Source organism: Typopeltis vanoorti, chromosome 10 (assembly GCF_054136105.1).
Source record: "Typopeltis vanoorti isolate ZY-2024b chromosome 10, IOZ_Tvanoo_1.0, whole genome shotgun sequence".
Taxonomy (NCBI): domain Eukaryota; kingdom Metazoa; phylum Arthropoda; class Arachnida; order Uropygi; family Thelyphonidae; genus Typopeltis; species Typopeltis vanoorti.
This window is the reverse complement of record NC_143558.1, coordinates 131,513,520-131,535,308: the sequence shown is the minus strand read 5'-3', so window position 1 is coordinate 131,535,308 and position 21,789 is coordinate 131,513,520. Positions and strand designations below refer to the sequence as shown.

At 37.2% G+C, this 21,789-nt stretch overlaps 1 protein-coding gene across 1 annotated transcript in view; it reads left to right on the top strand.

Annotated features, from left to right (window-relative positions):
* LOC150102798 (anoctamin-5-like) overlaps positions 1-21,789 on the top strand; it is a 621,013-nt gene that overhangs the window by 151,318 nt on the left and 447,906 nt on the right. The window contains exons 5-6 of the mRNA XM_090398743.1: positions 10,977-11,113; positions 21,340-21,449. Coding sequence (XP_090254869.1) covers positions 10,977-11,113; positions 21,340-21,449 — 247 coding nt within the window. The remainder of the gene's footprint in view (positions 1-10,976; positions 11,114-21,339; positions 21,450-21,789) is intronic.

Below are 21,789 nucleotides of genomic sequence, written 5' to 3'. Positions count from 1 at the left end.
CTTGGTTGCTGAAGAATACGTTGACAAGCAGGTTATTGTTCCTCTGTATCGAGCCTTGATAAGGTTACCTAGGTGACCTTATCAAGAAGAAACCTAGGTGACCAAATCTGGGCTCTACTGTGCCCAGATTTGGTCACCTAGGTTTCTTCTTGACGGAGAGGAGGTTGAGAGGATCCAAAGGCGAGTGACCAAGATGATAGCAGGTCTGTGGAATGAACCTTATGAGAACAGGTTGTGGATTTGTGGGTTGCAAAAATTGGTTGATAGGCGGAGGGGGGGATATGATTGAGGCATTCAAATTACTGAAGGGTTTCTATAAAATTAATTCAGAAGATATTTTTGAGAACAGGCCTGGTTGTGGGCCGACTAGGGGACATCCATGGAAACTGGGCAAAAGTGTGGTTAGTAAGGGTGTTAGAGCTGGGTTCTTTACTTTTAGAGTGGTGAATGAGTGGAATGGGCTGCCAGAGTCTGTGGTGGGTGCTATGACGGTGAATGAGTTTAAGGCAAGGTATGATAGATACTGTGTGAATGTCAAATAGTTGTGATGAATATGATTTGGGGCCTCCTTCGATAAGTCTAAGGACTCCCTGGAGTTGCCCGTAATAATAATAAACTCAAACAGTGAAACCATTCCATCTCCTTTATTTTGGATACTCTGGCATTTTTTAAATAAACACAGCAGTTCACTTTTAGGTCTATAACTAGTCTTACCGAAGCCACTTGTTGGTTGTGACCACCACACTTGCCCTTGCCCCATGTTTATCAATGCTCAACACATATATCTATATCTGCTCAATCTGAAATTCCCTATCTACATCCTGATCTATTCCATTTCTCTGCTGATCATCCCCATAGATACATTCACTACTACTTCCAACATCCACTCTACCTATGCAGTGTCTCCCTTTTCACCCCCTTTCCCTGTTCCTCTTGCATTCCATTCTCTTCATCTCTCGCACTACTACTGCTTCCATTGACAAGCACTTCCCCCTCTTCAGTACCACTCTTCTGATTTTTCACTTCATCTCTTACTTCTGATCTCTTGCTTGAATCACACACTGCACTTCCATCTAGCAATAGTGTATCCAGTGCACTCACTCCAAAGCCCAAATGCAATCCATGATGCCTGTATAATTCCTTTTTTTTTTCCCCTCAAATACATGCTATGTATCTACAAACTGACTCCCTTCTCCTCACACAGCTCTCTGCTAGCACACCATTGATGATTTTGGCTCTTTGTCTCAACTCATCATTTTCATACCTCAGCAACACACTGACAACCATTTCCCACTATACTGTTATTTTTCATTCAGTAACTTCCTGATATTCACCCTTACATTCTCTTCATGTCCACTTAAATCATTTATTCCCACAACCACCACTAATTCTCTTGTTTGTTTCCTCCTCATGTCCAAAGCATGAATAATTTTGCTCATGTACCCTCCTGTATATCAGACATTATGGATTCTGTCATTAACCAATCCAATAGAATCTCCATACTTCTAAATAATAATAAATAATAATGGTAAATAATAATTTTGTTATCAGTGATAGTGATATCTTCACATGGTTGATGATTCTATTGTACAATAGATATGACATTGGAAGTGGTTATTATTTTTGGCTGGAGTTACAGTGTGGTCACCCATTTTGGTCTTGTATTGGATGATGAGTTTCATCACCTAGTGTGAGACCATCATTCTGCTTATATGAGTGATATACTAAGTGACTTGATGTCAGTTTCATGTTTGGTCTGTAGTGCAAGGTTTCAACATTATGTAATCCTTAGCCACCCCACATTGTTTTTGAACCATTTCATTTTTTCTTGTATAATGTACATTACTACTGTGTTATAATAAATTTAGTTTAATCCTTTATCCAAGTGTGTGCAAACAAAGTTTACGCCTGAAAGTATCTTCAGGACTGGGGTAAAGTGGTACAACACCGGGCGACTCCTTGCAAAGGTGGAGCAAGCTACCAACACTCCTGTCTCAGTATCTCCCATAATGCAAAACACATCTCCTTGCGGATATGTATAACGTTATGCATTAAATGGGAAGGGCCACTACCCAGACTAGTTTTGACCTTTATTGAGGTCTTTTCAGTGGGAGCCAGGCCCAAGTGCACATACCAAGGCAGAATCATTAGCAAGGTCATCTCCTCCTATAGGAGCTGCCAAATGGTGTGCCACCTTTTTATTACTTGATACTTTCAGGCGCAAACTTTGTTTGCACACACTTGGATAAAGGATTAAACTAAATTTATTATAGTCTGACCAAGTGAAAAATAAACTTTCATCATCTACTACTGTGTTAATATGTTATACAAGAAAAAATGAAACAGTTCAAAAACAAGAACCAAATCTTGTAGTCTCAGTAGCAAATTCTGAAGAAGGTTGATTGATTGCTAGGGAGGTATGTGGTGACGTTGTGTGTAAGGATAGAAAAATAAGAACACCATGGTGGACACAAAAAGTTAAAGAAGCTTTGGAAAAGAAGAAAAAAAGCATACTGAAAGTTTCTATAAAATAAGTCAGTAGATGCCCTAAAAGAATATGGAGAAAAATGTAAGGGAACTGAGCTATGTGCAAAAGTAGTAAACAAAAGTCATTGGAAAACTTTGGTAAGAATATAGAAGATAAATCCCAGGAAGTTGGGATTTATTGCAGACTATTGAAAAAGCTTCTTATAAACACAGTTAAGAGCACCATAAAAGGAAAGAAAGATGATAAAGGTGACATAAAAACTGAAGTTAAGTATATCCTATGTGTGGACTAATTACTCCAGAGTAATGCAAATAGGAGTACATATTAATATATTTCAAAAATGTTCTAGAGCAATGTAAAGAGGAGTATGTATCAATACCTAAGGTAGAAAAGAGATGTCAGAAGTCTGAAATGTGGAAAGGCAGCTGGAGCAGAAGATATTCAACCAGAAATGCTCAAATATAGAGGTATAAAAGTTTTGCTCAGATACACTGCATAATTTAGAGGGCCTGATCAGAAAAAACTCAAATCCCAGATGATTGGAGTAGAACTCGTAGTTTCTATCTATTAAAAAAGGGGAATCAATTCACGTGTCATAAATATAGAAGAATTTCTCTACCAAGTGTTCTACACTTAGTAGGAAACCCTTACTAAATGTTCAGTAAGGGTTTTTAATAGGGCATTTGACAAATCCTAACCTCGCGTGACAGGCAATAAAGTTCTGAAACATTCTTGTATTGAGATAGTAAAAATATTGACTGTCTACATTATTGTACAAAATATGTATAAAAAAATATACAAAAAATTAAGACGTGTATTAAATACGTGTCTTAATTTCTTTTTAGCCAATATTTATAAAACAAAAGTTCAGTTTCTTATTGTTAAACATCTCCTCGATATATTCAGCTCTTGACTTTGCTATAAATCATATAGAAACAAATACAGATATATTTGTATTTGTTTCTATAGAAACAAATACAGATATATATATATATATATATATATATATATATATATATATATATGCAAAAGATATGTACAGGGATCTTCGACCTATATCGTCCTTGACATGCGTCGTTTTGACTTTACGGTGGTAATCTCATAAATAATTTAAAAAATAAATTTGGACTTGAAGCAGTGCGACGGAAAATTCAAACGTCGTGGGTGAACTTGTTTGTGAGCGCGACGGAAGAATATGCCGTTATGCGGTGTTTGTTTGGGAGAGGTGGTGTCGCTTGGGTTTCAGTATACACTCTTTGGGTACCGCGTGCTTTGTTTACATCTGCTCTCTCTCACTTTTCTGTTTTTTGTGACTTTTTACCCTTCAATATGGTTCCCAAATGAAATGCAGACTCTTTCGATGGCAGTGTGGCGAAGAAAAGGAAAGCCATTACATTAGAAGTGAAATTAGACATTATTAAAAGGGCAAAAAAGGGAGAAATGCCAATGAACATTGGCCGCATGTTAAACTTAAGTCGTACCACAGTTGGGACTATTATCAAGGATAAAGTTCGCATCCTTGAACATGTGAAAGGATTGGTACCCATGAAATAGACTGTGATTACGAAAAAACGTAGTAGGCTCATGATTGAAATGAAAAGGCTTCTTGTTCTTTGGCTGGAAGACCATCATCAATGCCGTATCCCAATTAGCCTCATGTTAATTCATGAAAAGGCGAAAAGATTGTTTTATGTTTGTTTTTTTATTACATTTTCATTTTTGTCATTTTTCTGTACTATACAGTAATTATGTTCTCCCTTTCATTTTCCTATGGCCTAGTTCTGTTTCTTGATATATACGTATGACTTTAGGGTGTTTTAGGTTAGGTGACTTAGGCTATGGTACTTCCGACTTGCATCGAAAATCGCCTTACGTCCGTCCGTAGGAATGTATCTCCGACGTAATTAGAGGACCCCTGTGTGTGTGTGTGTGTGTGTGTGTGTGTATGTAAATAAGTTTTTTTACCTTGGCAATAATGTATATTAAGGTTACCAAGTAATTTTATAAACTTGGTTATTTTACTCCTAATCCCAAGTAAGCAAACAGTTAAGTTTGCGCCTGAACGTAGTTCAAGTCTAAGGGTATTGCACCACCTTTAGACTTGAACTACGTTCAGCTGCAAACTTAACTGTTTGCTTACTTGGGATTAGGAGTAAAATAACCAAGTTTATAAAATTACTTGATAACCCTAATATATATATATATATATATATATAATGTATATGTGTGTTGCATTAAATTGTGATTATATTATTATATTTTTTTTTTCTAATTCTTAGCAAGAGGTTCATCTTGAATGCTTGTTACCTTTCAAAAAGTCTTTACAGACCCAGGTGTGTTCAGTTTTATTTTAAGTTTTTTTTATGATTAATTTTTTATTTTAGATATTTGGTTCTGCTGTTAGAAGGTAAGACGGTATTGATAAATAAGAAGGTATTAAATAAAAGTTTGTAATTCAGTGGCTCGAACATGCGTGTGTTTTATCATGTACATTCCTTCTGCCTTGATACTTCTACCTGCCTATTTATCCTCCAAGTCAGGACTACATGGTCACTTTCAGCAACTAGGAGGAAGTATGACATCTGTCATGAGACCTTCCAATGCTCAAATTTATCATCATCATGCATATCAAGGATTTAGGCCTAGCATGGCCTGTTCCTGCCTTAGAAGTCGTCGTTGAATTGTTTAAGAGGACGTCCTGGTTTTCTTTTTCCTAATGGCTTAGGAAAAAGAAAACCAGGGCAATGATATATGTGAATGATAGTTCATTTGAAGTGGTCTGGTGTGAAATAGTGACCAACACAACCAAATGTACAGTTGGTTGCTGCTATAGGCCAGGGGATGATGTTGAATTCATGCACCAGCAAATTAGTGCAATGAGTGCAAGGTTAGTGATTATTATGGGGAATTTTAATTATGGTGATGTCAGTTGGAAGGAGGAAATATCAAATGGCAAAAAGGAAATGGAATTCATACGTCTTCCAAGAGATAATTATTTGGAACAGCACATAACTGAAGGGACACGTGGTGTGAGAAGTAAGGTACATATGCACCTTACTTATGCATATGTACAGAGGACATATGCATAAGTAAGGTGTCCTTGTTACCTCCAATTGGTGAGAGTGATCATGTGATATTAACTTGGGAGGTTGCAAAATTTATTGATTTCTCTCTTAAGAAGGGGGTATATACAGAACTACAGGTTAGGCAATTATAACAAGCTTCGGAGTGAGCTTACAGCTGTCCCATAGCAGAATATATTGCAGGGGAAAGATGTTAGCAGTGCATGGGATATAATCAGCGGGTATCTGAGGAAGGCAATATCAGAATGTATCCCCATGGTCAGGAAGACAAACAAGGTAGGCATTAGATGGATGAGTAGTAGTATCAGGCTTGATCTGCAAAAAAAAAAAAAAAAAACGTTATGGAGAATTTGCAAGGAGAAAGGCGATCGGTACACCCATGAGCAGTACAAGGCTCAAGCTAGGAAGGTTACTTGCATAGTAAAAAAGCTAAATGAAATTATGAGAAGACCTCCAAGGAGATCAAGGGTAATCCCAAAGAGTTCTTCCGCTATGTGGCAAGTAAAAGAAAGAATGATTTCGGAAGGATAACCTTAGTGGGTGCTGATGGTATTGAGATGACCAATTCAAATGTAATAGTAGAGTTACTGAGTGATCACTTTTCAAACGTCTATCACCCAAGTGAGGATATCTCTGTAGCAATAGCTAATGTGAGCATTGAAGTTAATAAATCAGAGGTACTTAGTATATTGCAAAATTTAAATGCAAACACTGCTGTAGGTTTAGATGAAATATCAGCTTGGGTGTTGCGTTAATGTGCAACACCCAAGTTGCACTCTAAAACTGCGGTAGTTATTATTATTACGGGTGACTCCAAGGAGTCCTTAGACTCATCGAGGGTGGTCCTAAACATCATGTCCATCACAACTATTCGACATTCACACAGTATCTATCATACCTTGCCTTAAACTCATTCACCGTCATAGCACCCACAACAGACTCTGGCAGCTTATTCCACTCATTCACCATTCTCAAAGTAAAAAACCCAGCTCTAACATCCTAACTAACCACACTCTTGCCCAGCTTCCATGGATGTCCCCTAGTCCTCCCACCACCAGTCCTGTTCTCAAAAATATCCTCTGAATTAATCCTATAGAAACCCATCAGCAATTTGAATGTCTCAATCATATATATCGCCTTTTCCTCCTATTGACCAATTTCTGCAACCCACAAATTTTCAACCTGTTTTCATAAGGTTCATTCCATAGACCTGCTATCATCTTGGTCACTCGCCTCTGGATCCTCTCAAGCTCCTCCCCATCAAGAAGAAACCTAGGTGACCAAATCTGAGCACAGTAGTCAAGATGGGGTCTTATCAAGGCTCGATACAGAGGAACAATAACTTGCTTATCTCTGCTTGTCAAAGTATTCTTCAGCATCCAAGAGATTTGATGAGCTGATTTAGACACTTTTGCAATGTGCCCCTAAACTTCAACTCCCTATCCACCAACACTCCCAAGTCCCTAGCCTCATCAATCTCCTGGAGTACAGTTCCACCAATGTGATATACTGCTGCTAATCTTTTCACCCCAAAATGCATAACCTTACATTTTGCCACATTAAATTGACATCCATTCTCCTTAGCCCAGACTTCCAATCTATCCAAATCATCCTGCAAAATTTTGACATCTTCTGCATTCACCATTGCTCTACCCAACTTTGCATCATCAGTGAACAAATGAACCGTTCCTCTCAGATCCTTCCCTATATCGTTAATGAACAAATTAAACAGCAGTGGTCCAAGAACAGAACCCTGTGGCACACCACTAGTCACAGGTCGTCTTTTGGACTCTAGTAAACTACTCTCTGGTATCTCTCCATCAACCACCCCCCTATCCATCTCACCAACCCTATATCCATTACCATCTGCCACAGTTTACTGATTAGAATTCCATGTGATATCCTGTCAAAGGCCTTAGCCAGGTTATGTAGTATCACTGTAAACCCTTTACCCTTATCCAGTTCAGCTGTCACTGTGTTATAAAACCTGAGCAAGTTACCCTTCACAAAACCGTGTTGTCCCCCATACAGTATCTCATTTTCATCAATCCATTCCTGAATTTTTCCCTTGAATACTTTCTCCAAGACCTTGACAATGACTCCTGATATGCTGATCGGTCAGTAATTTGCAACAGTAGTCTTGGATCCTCCTTTATGCAGTGGAACTAATTTCCCCTCTTTTCACCCCTTCGGGAGTAAACCAGACCCGAGACTCAGATTAAACAATATGGGTAAGGGCACTGACAATTCTCTACCTGTGCTGGTATACCGTCCAATCCCAGAGATGTATTCACATTAAAGTTCTGTGATAGACTATTCATCTCCACTTCATTCACCAAAATTTCCCTAGAAACTAATGATTCCTTCATTCCTTCAATGTTACCACTGGGATGATATACTCTTGCAAAGTTCTCACTCAGTAATTCCACTATATTGACTGATTCAGTGACCTTCCTATCATTGGCATTCCTTAAAATCATTCTGCCGTGTGCAATTTTTCTTTTACTTACAGCATATTGAAAGAATTGTTTGGGATTCTCTTTAGGTTGCATAACTAATTTCCTTTCATAATCCGCTTTGACTATCTGGGAGGTCTTCTTCCGTTGCAGTGACGAAATAGAGAGAAAAATTGTGGAATCTAGAGAAATTATTTTCAATCCTGTTCATCTAAATAACAACTTAAGCTACAACCTCCCAGATAGTCATTCAGCTGTAATCATGTACTGGCGTTCACGTGATGCAGCAAACACGCACTCTCCCAACAATGCAACAAATGAAAGAACAGCTTCAAATACAACTACAACGTTTTCATGCTAAGTATGTATAAAGACTGTCTGTGTTGTTCATAATCTTTTAACCCTCAATGTTTAGTGTTTTTTCTTTTATAATGTCACCTGAAGAAGGCTGTTACAGGCCGAAACTAGTAGTGTGTTTATGTTAAAACCTTTTTACTTAAATCTCGGTTCTAGTCATTTAATTCTTCATAAAACTATATATATATATATATATATATATAGACACACACACACACACACACACACACACACACACACACACACACACACACACACACACACACACACACACACACACACACACACACACATCCCATATATACATCTGTAGTCATATGTACATTATATGTATATATGACTACAGTGTCACTTCACAGTATTGTATTCTTTTATGTATTTTTTGTCATGTGTGTGGTTTTTTTGTATGTGGTAGCATATGCATGTATTCTTCTTAGCCAAATGCTAAATAAATAAAGGTTTTTTCCAAAATAGGAAAAAGTAATTACTAAAGGAAAGAGCCAAAAGGCTTCATTTTGGTGATGTAAAATTACATAGCCGAGGAAAAGTACTAAGGAAATGGAAATGTCAGAGAAATGTATTTTTCATAAGTGAACACACAGTCAGTGCGTAAAAGTAATTACTAAAGAAAATAAAAGGTGAATATATGGATGCTTGGGCAGTGCCCACGTCTTAAGTACGAGCTAAAGCAACTTCGGGATGCTGAGGATTGTATTGTTGTAAGCTCTCAGGTCAACTTATGAAACTTTTATGGTTTCTGCAAACATTTGGCTTTGAAATAATGTTGGATTTAATATCCACTTTGTCTATGGAATTTTACATCACCGAAATGAAGCCTTTTGTCTTTTTTTAGTGATTACTTTTATGCACTGACTGAGAGTTCACATTTCTATGAAAAATACATTTCTATGACATTTCGATTTCCTTAGTACTGAATGAGAGTTTTTGCTCTCTTAAGATTTCTGCCTGGTTTCTGAGGAGAATCAATCAGTTCGAAACAGCTGTCAGGCCAGTGAAACCTTTATACAAATCTTCTAATAAAAGGTGAATATAGTGATGCTTGGGCATCACCATGTCTTTTAAAAAGGTGGCAAAAGCAGCTCATAGGGTTGAAGAACACTCTGACATGCAGAGATAAGCAGGTTGTTATCCCTCTTTATTAGACCTTGATAAGGTCCCCCATCTGGACATCTGTGCTTGGATCTTATTGGCTAGGTTTCTTGGAGATGAAGAAAAAGTAGAGAGTATATACAGGTGATCGACTGAGATGGGTGGCAGTTCTATGGAATACTCTTTGAGGATAAGTTGAAGATTTGTGGGTTACAGAAATGTTAATAGGCAGAAAAGGGCTGATGGAGACATGAATTATTTAAATGTTTTATAGAATTGATACAGAGGATATTTTTCAGTACAGGTCTAGTAATGGGAGAAGTGGGGTCATCTTTGAAAATTCAACAAGAGTCTGGCAAGGATATAAGAACTAGATTTTTTGTTTGGAGAATCGTGAATATGTGGAATAGATTGTCAGACTGTTATGGGTGCCCTGTTGGTGAATGAGTTCAAAGCAAAGTATTACAGATATTGTGCAAATGTTGGCTAACTGCTTGACATAAAAAAGTTTAGGGTCTTCCTCACTGAGTCCACAGATTCCATGTAGTTGCCTGCATAATAATAATTATAAAAATTATTTTGTTAGTTATGCCAGCATGCTTTTGTATTCTTCATTAATATCCACATTTAATCATTTTCCTAATATCATTAAAATATATAAGTAAAACAAAAATGGCCCTAAAATACATCCCTGCAGCACACTCTTAGTGACTTTCCTCTCTGTGATACTGCTTCCTCACCCAATACATACTAGCTGATTCCTATCAGACAGCCAATTCACCATTCAACTAATGTGTTATCTAACTTCCATTGGTCTTAGTAGAAATATGAACTTCTCATTCAGTACTCTATTATGGCTTTTGGCAAATTGAAATATGCTGCCGTTACATATGCTACTCTTTTGTAGAATTGCATAAACAGATTGCTAAAACACAATGTTCCCTGCACAAAAACACTTAAGTTGACACTCATTTTGCATCATAGTCCTCAACCATTCTAACACGATTTGAAACGCAGGTCATTGGTCTTAAAACAGTCCAGTTCACTTTCAGATTCATTATTTCACTGATTGTACACCTTTGCCTTGCATAGTTTAGTGATGTCATCAGGCTGCTCATTATCAATGTTTTCTCTCTCATCTCACTGTTGTCATACTAGGTGATTCACGAACCACTTTCTCATCTATATAATATTATCCTTCACTTACCACCATGATAAGCATTGAAATGTGATAATTAATGATAATCATTGTGTATGTGTGAGAGTGTAATCCTCCTGTAATATTGTAATGGGACTCCATGGAGGTGCTTCAGAAATAATACATTTTCATATTCAATAAAAATGCAATAAACAAATCTTACAAATAGTGTGGTATGCTGTTTATAAAAATTTAAAAACATAATTAATTATAGCATAATTTTGTATTATAATACATAATAATGACATAATTGAGTAATCTTCAATATTTTTGACTACTTTTAGGAATACAGCAGAACCAGACAGGAGAGGGCAAAAGATTTTTTGTATTCTTCTGCAGATGCATTCAGTTATGATTACAATCTAATACCGGACGAGCCTCAAAAATTTTGTTGTACTTTTAGTAGAGAGCACGCAGACCAGTAAGTTCAATAAAGAGTTTTGATTTTAATTTTGTCAACCCAAGTTCTGCTGTGATTTTAAAATTTATTGATCGTTTTTTTTTTTTTTTTTTTGTGATAATCCTAATCATGATTAGATCTCTACCATAGTTATATGTTGAATGTTGGGAAGAAACTGAAAAGTGTCAGAGAGCTGTACTGGGTTGAACATATACTGTGCTGAAATGTAATGCTGCCTGCTAATAAAATAAAAATTAGGAAAGTGTTTCAAAGAACTCAGAATTCCATTTACTGCCAGCTCACACTAGTAGAGACTCCTTCTTCTTCTTCTACAGCTTTTCCCACTTAAGTTGGGTCGCTGTTTGTAGTGAGCCTCCTCCACAACTTCCTGTCTTGGGCTGTAGCCACATCCAAGTTCTTCATCCTCAAGTCCTCCTCCACCATGTCCCTCCATCTCTTCTTTGGCTGCCTGTGCTTCCTCCTCCCCTGCACACCTCCATCCTGCTGATGTTATTTTTCCTCAGGGCCACAGCTTCCATAGCATATGTCATAGCTGGTCTCACTACTGTCCTGTAAATTTTGCCTTTTAGATTGATTGGCACCCTCTTATCGCATAACACTCCAGCCATCTCTCTCCAGTTCCTCCATCCTGCTTGTATCCTGCATCCCATTTCCTTCTCAACCTCGCCATCCTTTTTCATTGTTGAACCTAAGTATCTAAAGTCACTGACCTTCCTGATGACATTTCCTTCTGGCTCCAGATCTGTCTCCTTGCTGCCATCCACTTTGCAAAACATATACTCTGTCTTACTTCTGCTCAGTCTCATAACTTTCTCTTCCAGTACTTTCCTCCAACTTTCCAGTTTAGCTGCCACTTCTTCTCTTGATTTTGCACACAGCACGATGTCATCTGCATACAACATAGTCCAAGGCACGTTTCTCTTACCACCTCCGTCACTACCTCCATCACAATATTAAACAGGAACGGACTTAATGCTGACCCTTGATGCAAGCCAGCTGTCACTGGAAAACTTTGTCTCTTCCAGGCAGGTACACACTCTTGTCTTCACATTTCTGTACATTTCCTGCACCAGCCTGACATAAATCTCCGGTACCTTCTTCTTCCTCAGACACATCCAGACTTCTTGCCTGGGCACTCTATCATACGCTTTCTCCAGATCAATAAATAGCAGATGTAGCTCCCGTTGTTTCTCTCGAAACTTTTCCATCATCTGTCGTAACCCAAAGATAGCATCTGTCATCGATCGACCTGGCATGAAGCCAAATTGCTCCTTTGCAATCCCCACTTCCTTCCTCAGTTTTCCATCAAGAACCCTCTCTAGGATTTTCATTGTGTGGGACATGAACTTTATTCCTCTGTAATTTTTACAGTCTTGTGCATCCCCTTTACTCTTGTAGATGGGGACAAGAGTACTTTCCCTCCATTCTTCGGGTATAGTTTCCTGTTGACAAACTTTTATTAACATGTCCCACAGCAGGTCAATTCCCTCTTCCCCCAGTGCCTTCCATGCCTCCACTGGGATCCTGTCAGGGCCCACCGAATTTCCATTCTTCATCCTCTTTATGGTCTCCTTCACTTCCACTCTACTAATGTTCTGCACCATCCCCCTCATAAGGCTCCCCACCTTCTCTCTGAGTCCTTTCATTTTCTTCATTCAAAAGCCCTTCAAAGTATATTCTCCATCTGTTTCTTATATCTGCATCCCTCCTTAATTCTGCAGAGAGTGGTCAAGAATATAGAGTATCCCTGGAATATTCCAGCACTGATAAAGATGACCCTCATTAAAAAAAAATTGATAAAAATGCAAAAATAGTTTGTTTTCTGAGAACCCAGAATTCCATTTACTGTCAACTCACGCTAGTAGAGACTATTATAGTAAATAATCAAAAATCCTGACTGAATTCGAATAGGCACATCTAGATGAAATTCAGTGCAGCAAACTATCTCCTATAACAAACTATTTTTGCATTCTTATCAATTTTGTTTAGTGAGGATCATCTTTATCAGTGCTGGAATACTCCAGGGTTCTGTATTCTTGACCACTCTCTCCATCAGTGACCCTCCCGTCCCTCTCTCTCTCTCTCTAACCTCATCCTATCCATAGTTTTGCTAATGAGTGTACTCTCCATTCCACTTCTTCATTTGAGAACCCTTATAGTTCTCAAATGATTCAAGCTTCAATATCTTCCATAACCAGTTTGTTAAACACTGATGGCCCTCACCACTTTCAAGTTTCAAGTTGGATGGAGGTAATCTACTGAATTTCAATGCAGCAAAAACATAATCATGTCATTATCTGGAAGAAAAATTCTCTTTCACTCTTACTTTTGACAAGATCAGTTTTTCACTTCTTGCACTGACTTTTCTATTTAGTTTATCATGGCATAAAACATATCACATCCGTAGTCTCCTTAGCATCCAGAAAAACTAGGTATTCTTTTTTGTTCAAGATGTTGTTCGTGTTCAATTCCATACACTTTATATATCCCCAATCTGACCAACCTTAGAATACTGCACTCACATTTGGGATGGTGCACCCAAAATCCCCTTAAGAATTCTTGATTATACATAGAAGAGTGCAGTCTACCTAATAGATGATGTCTTTCTTACATATCCCCCCCCCTCCCCTCCTTGATTTACTTTTTCATAGGTGCATTGTTTCTGCATTATGCCATTTGTTATAAGTATGTTCATGAGTGTTGTTGCACTTAACTAGCCAGTACCATTTCTTCACTTTCCTCTAATTATGTAAGGATGCAAGCAGCCACTAATCACCATCCATACACAGTTCAGCTAACTTATGAAACTCATCTTCTTCATTCATTCCATAATTTATGAGATAAAAAACTAATTGATTAAAGAGAAAGAAGGAATCTCTTGCTATGTTTCTTGAAAAATTAGGGATTGTATTCATTTGGAAGATATTTCCCCATTCTTTTTTCAAATGAATATATTCTCCAACTTTTCAAGAAACAATATATTCCTTCATTTTTCTTAACTACCTGTCTACGCACAACACTGTTGTGTTACAGGTTTTTGATCTCTCTCATGTGTAGGGGTAATGTAAAAACAAAATAAATAAATTCAGGTCCTTCTTTGATGAGCCATTCTGTTGGTGGATGCAATGCTCTGTCTCATAATCAACATTCCGGTTTGTGTAATACATCTTCTTTTCAACTGAGGTTGAAACTATTTGTGCCAGTCAAATATTTCCATGTTATTTTCCTTAAACTTAAATTAAACTAGGTTTATGGAAGAGAGGCATAACTCTCTTCCATAAACCTATCACAATGGAGAAGGCATTGCATTGTGCAGAGTTGTTGCATATCTATACTTGGTCATCTTTCCACTACAGCCAAAGCACTCGGTCCATACCAGCAAATTAGCTTCATACCATCATTCCTCCACCTGCTACATCACTGTTGAGCTGATGCACTTGAGCATAAAGCATTCCCTAGGCATCCACCACAATCACACTTTTTCTATCTTATCAGAAAAGTATGTAGAACAATTTCTGTTGCTCCATATCATGGGTTTTTCAGTGTTCTACAAACCAGTTGTGATACTCTTTACACTAACATGCTCTCTGCTGTTGATTGCCATAGTTCATCTTATGTCCACCTTTCTTTCCATAGAAACTGAGACTGTGCAACTCTTTGCATAGCATTTCACTACTAACCTGAAAGCCTGTAAAGATTCTTTAAACCTAAGAGTGATCATTTGTGCATAGGGCTATTTGAGATTTCCTGACTTCCCTTTCAAGCATTCTTTGTTTCCTCTGTGTTTCATGTATGAGGTGACAAAGTTTCCACTGACTGATGTCGTTGCCTGTAGTTGACTTGAGTGACACAATCTTTTACCAATTAGTGAAAGATAGTATCACTCAAATCGTCATGAACGGATAGGTGATTTGGAACATTGATTTATTTGTGATAACTGTTATCATCATAATCCAACTGCCTTGGAGTCAAAAGAGTAATTGTGAGAATTGATGGAAGTTTTTCCACTTGGCTATGCTACCAATGATGTATTTGGTTTAATCCTCTATCCAAGTGTAAGCAAACAAAGTTTGCACCTCAAGTATTTTCAGGACTGGGGCAACTTGTGGTAATGGTGGTATAACTTCTCATCACTTGCCTTAGTATCCCATAATGCAAAGCACATCTCCTTGTGGACATGTATAATGCTATGCATTAAGGGAAGGGTCACTACCCAGACCAATTTCGACCTTTATTGAGGTCTCATCAGTGGGAGCCAGACCTAGAGGTGGTGATGCTAAGGTGGAAGTAATGGAGAACTCATATTTCCATATACTAGTTGCCAAAAGGTGTCATACCTTATTGTTAAAATTCTCTGAATTAGAGAGAGTTGATGGAAGTTTTTTCACTTGGCTATGCTACCAATTATATATGGAAATATGTATGTAATCGTATATGGAAATATGACTTCTCCATTACTTCCACCTTAGTATCACCACTTCTGGGTCTGGCTCTCACTGATGAGACCTCAATACGATACCCAAATATGGTGATACCCAAATTCCAGACAATTTGAGATTTCCCCTTCTTTGAATTACCCTGACATCAAACCTCTCCTGGCATAAACACATCACAACCATTGCATCCTCAGCTTCAAAAAAAATTAGGATTTCTGTTTTGCTCAAGACGTTACTTCACCCCTGAACAGCTGTTAACATTACAGATGTTAATATATGTTAACATCACAAATCTGCCCAGCTATTGAATACTCCTCTCACATATGGGATGGGGGCCCCTAAAAGCTCTCTCAAATTGCTTGACTCAATACAGAGGAGAGCAGTTAGACATTAAAAACCCATCTCTTACCAACCCGCTCCCCCCCCACTTTCGCGCAGACATTTGGTTTCTGCAGTATGTATATTCTACAAATATTTCCATGGGAAATGCTTATCTGAAATAACATCAATAATTCCCCCACATAGTACTAAGTCTGTTGAAACATGTGCAACTGCTGTATTATAGAACAGTCTTCTCCCTGTTGTGTTTCCCAAGGAATACAATATACAGTCTTTCAAATCAAACGTAAACAAGTTCCTCCTTTCCCAACCCACTACCCATATATGGTACTAATGTACTATGGGTTGATCAACCAACCTCTCATGTACAGATTCAACATTAAAAAAAACAAAAAAAAACTCACTGGATTCCTAGAAACACACAAATATCAATTTCTAGGACTGCTTTATTAATCTCATGGTTACATAATTCCTTGTATACCTTCCACTCATTTATCAGTACCTCCTCCTTCCTTTCCATTGCATTCAAGCTTCACAGAATGTTATACTTACAAGGATGAAATACCTTGTGTAATTGTTCATTAAATCTCTGAGCTATCCTCTTCAGTGGTTGCCATTTCACTATTTTCCTTTGAAAACACATCCTCCTATAATCATTCTTTCTTTCAATGACCACATATCACAAGAACTGAAATTTTTTCTTGGCCTGTTGGCAGAATTGCTGCACTTTGTCCATCCTTATCAAATGCGTTACCTTCCTAGTCTCCTCTTTTTTAGTATTCATACAGTCGGTTATTACCATTTATTATTATTATTATTAACATCTGACCTTTGGAGTCAAAGGACTTATCATGGTAGGTCCATACTTTATCATCCAAAAAGTTCATTAAACTGTACCTTAAACCCATTCACAGTTTCCGCACTCACTACACTCTTAGGCATTGCATTCCACTCACCAATCACTCTTCATGCAAAGAACCTGCTTTTCACTTCCATGATCACACTATCCTTAAACATCTTCCAGGGATGGCCTCTTGTTCTACCTCTGTTGTTTTTTCAATCTTCTTTACTCAGCTGCCACCTGTCCCATCTCATGAAAACTAACATATATCTAACCCATTCCATAAAGGTAGACATAAGCCTACTGTCCAACTACTGACCAGTTGCAATCACCTCAATCCTCTCCAAAATAATGGAGAAGTTATTAATGGTCAGCTTCTTCACTACCTAGAAGCTCCTCAATTAATCAGCAACCACGAGTATGGATATTGTCAATCCAGATGCATGGCTGATATCTTAGCATACGTCACTCATCATTGGATATGTGCCATGGAAAGGTTCAGAGAAATGTTCTGTTGCCCTTGGCATTTCCAAGGCATCAAGGCCTGCTTTACAAACTGCCTTTCTTCAGTCATCCTGCCACCCTCTGTAACTGATAGCCAGCTTTCTCTCTCTCTTTCTTTCTTTCTGGTTGTTCACTGTGCATCACGGTTAATGGCATCCCTCTTTGAGCTTTGCTACCAATGCAGAACTTATTTCCACTTATGAAGTTACCGTATTTTTTGGACGATAAGATGCACCCCAAATTTCTGAGACGATTTTTAGAAAAAAATATTATATTATACTCAGGTCTCCATTTTCTCACCTACCCTCTTTCTCTTATACATAAATGACCTACTCTCAATCGCTACAAATCTTATCTGTGGCTTTGCCAACAATACCCTCTCCACTCATCCTACTCCTTTGATATAGTTCCCAGATACTCCTTACATCAAGATTGTCTGCAACCATTGCCTTAATACACTGATCTCCATACCATCCTTCAGTAGGGAAAGAATAACTGAGCCATTTTCAGTGTTGCCAAAATGCAGTTCTGCCTTTTCTCTCTCAAAAGGAGATCTCAGCTCACCTTCCTGCATCCTCAGTAATATGCATATCACCAGGCAGGAGATGAACTCCCTCTTCTTCTTTGACTGACATTTACCTCCAGCCTCTCTTTGCACAAACACCACTTCAATAGTTTCCTCAGCTTCTAAAAAAAACTAGGCATTCTTTTCCACTTGTTACCGTATTTTTCGGACGATAAGATGCACCCCAAATTTCTGAGACTATTTTAAGAAAAAAATATGTTATTATATAAAGATATTTACAAATTCTTACTTAATTTTTATTTATTGTTACAATCATTCGTATTAGCAATATTCAGTTCATCTTCACTCTCTGTACTATCACTCGTCTCGTTAATGTCACCGTTCGTATTACTTTCGTCTGAACTGTTGTTGTCACGCCTTTCAAAAACTGCGTTATCTTCGGTATCATCCATTGCATTACTTATCCCGCATTTCATAAATGACTTTATAATCGTCTCTTCTTTCACAGCTTCCCATGAATTTTTCACCTAGGTACATACTTTGTTGGCCATTTCATACGTCCTGTTGCTGTAACATCGTGATTTGGCTTTGCCATCCATTTGTTCCCCTCTTTCCACATAAAATTTTTGAATGGTTTATTAATAGATCCATCCAAGGGTTGTAATTGACTTGTAAGGCCTCCAGGAATGACAGCTGATTCTGTATTCATTTCTTTTAGAAACTTCCTGGTTGATTCTGTTTTATGCACTCTGAATTGATCCCACACTAACATCGCAGACTTTTTAAACAACACACCTGGACATTTTTCCCATATCTTTTGTATCCATAATTTCATTTCTGTTTTGTCCATCCAGCCCTTATCTTGAACGTGGATGCCACGAGGAATTTCATCTCTCGGTAATGTTTTTCTCTTGAAGATTAACACGGGGAGGGAGTAGTTTTGTTCTGTCCACACAACAAGCTAAAACTACAGTGTAGTGAGTTTTTTCATGACCTGTTGTTTCGCTCACTATTGATTTGGTGTCTTTTGAATCTACTGTCCGATTTGAAGGAACATCAAAAGTTAGAGGCACTTCATCCATGTTTGCAATTTGATTAAGCTCAAAGTTAAATTTCCTTCTTGCTGATATGACAAATCTATGGAATTCTATAATTTTAGCTTCATAGTCAGCTGGCATTTTTTGGGCTAGAGTGGTTTTTGTATGCATGCATAACCCGTGTCTTTTCATAAATCTAAAGCACCAAGACGGTGATCCGGTAAAATTTAAAATTCCATTAGCAGTTGCCCATTGTTTTACTTCAAAAATGATCATTCTCATAGAAACAGATATTCCCATGTTTCGATGATTTTTTACCCAATTTTTCATTTGTACTTCTAATTTTGGCCATTTTTATAGGTGCAAATGGAATGTTTTCTTGTGTTTACATAGCAGTTTTAATTGTTCCTCTTCTTTTCTCCACTCACGAACCATTTTTTCTGTTGGTGATGGACCAAAATGTCTTTCTGCTGCTCTGTTTCCATATTGTTTTGCATAATTTATCACATTTAATTTATAACTCACGTTATATGAAAGTCTTTTTTTTTTTTGTTTTACACTCATTTTATCTAATTTTAAGATAAAAATTTTAACGACTTATAAAAAAATAATTCAAATGAACCATACAAAAGCGCATATGTTTACATACTAATGACTATTGATGCTCTAAATCAGTGATTGTGCAGCGAGATAACTTAGGCACCTACCTTTAGTGGGCGTACTTACTAATTTTATTAACATATTGCACTAGTAATATACTTAAATATACTTAAATACAGTGTAAAGATTCGTGTTTTAATGTTACCTTCGGACCATAAGATGCACATGAATTTTAAGTCGATTTTTCTATGTAAAAAGGTGCGTCTTATGGTCCAAAAAATACGGTATTTTACATTCATGCCCAGCTACTAACCCATACAATTTCCAAATTCACTCATCCTTAGAACACTGTGCACACAGTTGGGGTGATACACCTAAAACCTCATTGAAAATTCTTGATGCTGTCCAAATGAGAGCAATTTGGCTTGTAGATGACCCTTCCTTCACAGGCTCACTTCATCCTCTATCTCACAGATTTAGTGCTTCAGCTTTGTGTCTTCTCTTCTACAGGTACTTCCATGGTCACTGCTCCAGTGAATTGGCAAACATCATTCTTTCATTGCTGTTAGGTAAAACAGCTGCTGTCCAACATCCCATTACATTAAAACCTGCAAACTTATTGAACTTGCTACTCCTCTTTCTCATTTTTTCCATCTACCTCTGTCCTCGAGAACAGCCTACCTGATAATCTGTTTCCCAACAATTTCAACCTACAGCTCTTTAAGAAGAATGTCAATAGGTTTCTTCTTCTTTCTCAACCTTCATTAGCACCTCACACACGGTACACTGATGTGCTATAGGTTCCTGTACCTCTCGTATGTTGAATAAATATATAAAAAAAATGCCCTACTGATTTCTCTACCATGCAAGTTCTCATGTTTAGGTACTTTAAGAAGCTTCTCTGTTTATTATAATTGCCTAATAGAGGACATATAGTTATCTATATGTCCTTTCTTAGTCCAAGTTTTTGAATATATTGTTATCTTCCAAGTCAAAACTGCATGGAACACTTTCACAGATCGGAGGCAGATAGTTTATTTATAGACTGATTCTCAGATTCAGATACTGCTACTAGATCTTGTTGAACTACAAATCTCTTCCATCATGTGCTACTTGAGATGGTTATATCTCCATAATTTCGTAAATTCTTTTTCATCTTGCATGAGTTCTCTTTCTCCAGTCTATATTCTACAATTAAAAAAGTAGTAGCATCCAGTTGTATATTTTGTCCTTTAAGCTTCATTTCAGATATTGATTTTACTCATTTGCAATCATTAGCAATGCTTCCCAGCCTGAAATAAACTGAGCTCATCATTTTCATGGTTTCATCATGGTTTCACTAATGCCGATAATTTTTGGTCCCATTATATCTACTAATGCTATGAATTTCTTGCTTTAGTTTGTGCTTCTGTCATTAGTGTATGTGCAAGATAGCAACACACACCAGGCTATTTAGTATTCTGGTAACTCGTAAAACATGATAGCTTCATGTAGGAAGCTGGAGTTGATTCCTCAGCCAAATTCCCCAATATATTTTTGTGGTTTTCACTTTTCTTTCTTGACCAAGCTGGTCCTGACATCCTGGGGTCACCTTAATTTTACTGTCATCTTTCTCTCTCACTTTGTGTGTCATTATACTCATAATTACAACATCTTAATTTAATCCACATGTCTACACTTTTAAGCAACCACCAAGACATATCAATCTTTCCTAGCTACTCGCATTCAGTCATTCATTGAAGAACAGTTTCTCCAAGAACCTCTAAACCTATTCAAATGTAATCCATCTTGTACATTCATATTCTTTTGGCTATTGTCCTACACATTATACTAAGTGTCCATAGCAGAACAAAGATTCATTAAATTATCTCAACACATTTTTAAATTATTTTCATTGTTGTGCTTTCTTTGTTAAAATATCTAGAACGCTTTTTTTTTTTTAGGTTTTTGATAGAAAACCATGAAACGTTTTTTTCATATGCACAGCGATCTGCAGTCATTTGGGAGATAATTAACAATGCTCATTTCACAGTAGAAGGACCACCAAAAAAGGGTAGGTGAAATCTGTCTTATATTTGAGTAAATATAAAATTTGAGACTGAGTTACATTATATCTAACTTCCTTCCTAATCTTCAAATTATAATCGTATGAATTGGAGGATACTAATTCTGTCTTTTATCTTCAGTAGTGTAATTAGTGCTTTTGATCTCTAAATGTGTTCTTTTTCTTTTGGATGTTAAGCTTAGGTATGTATTTTTCAATTTTTCATTTGGTAAGCATGTGATATTGGGATATTTTTTGTTAATTTCCACAGACTTTTTTTTTTTTGGTTTAGTTGAAATTCTATACATTTCCTAGTTTTATCATCATTTTCTCCTCTTCTCACAAAAAT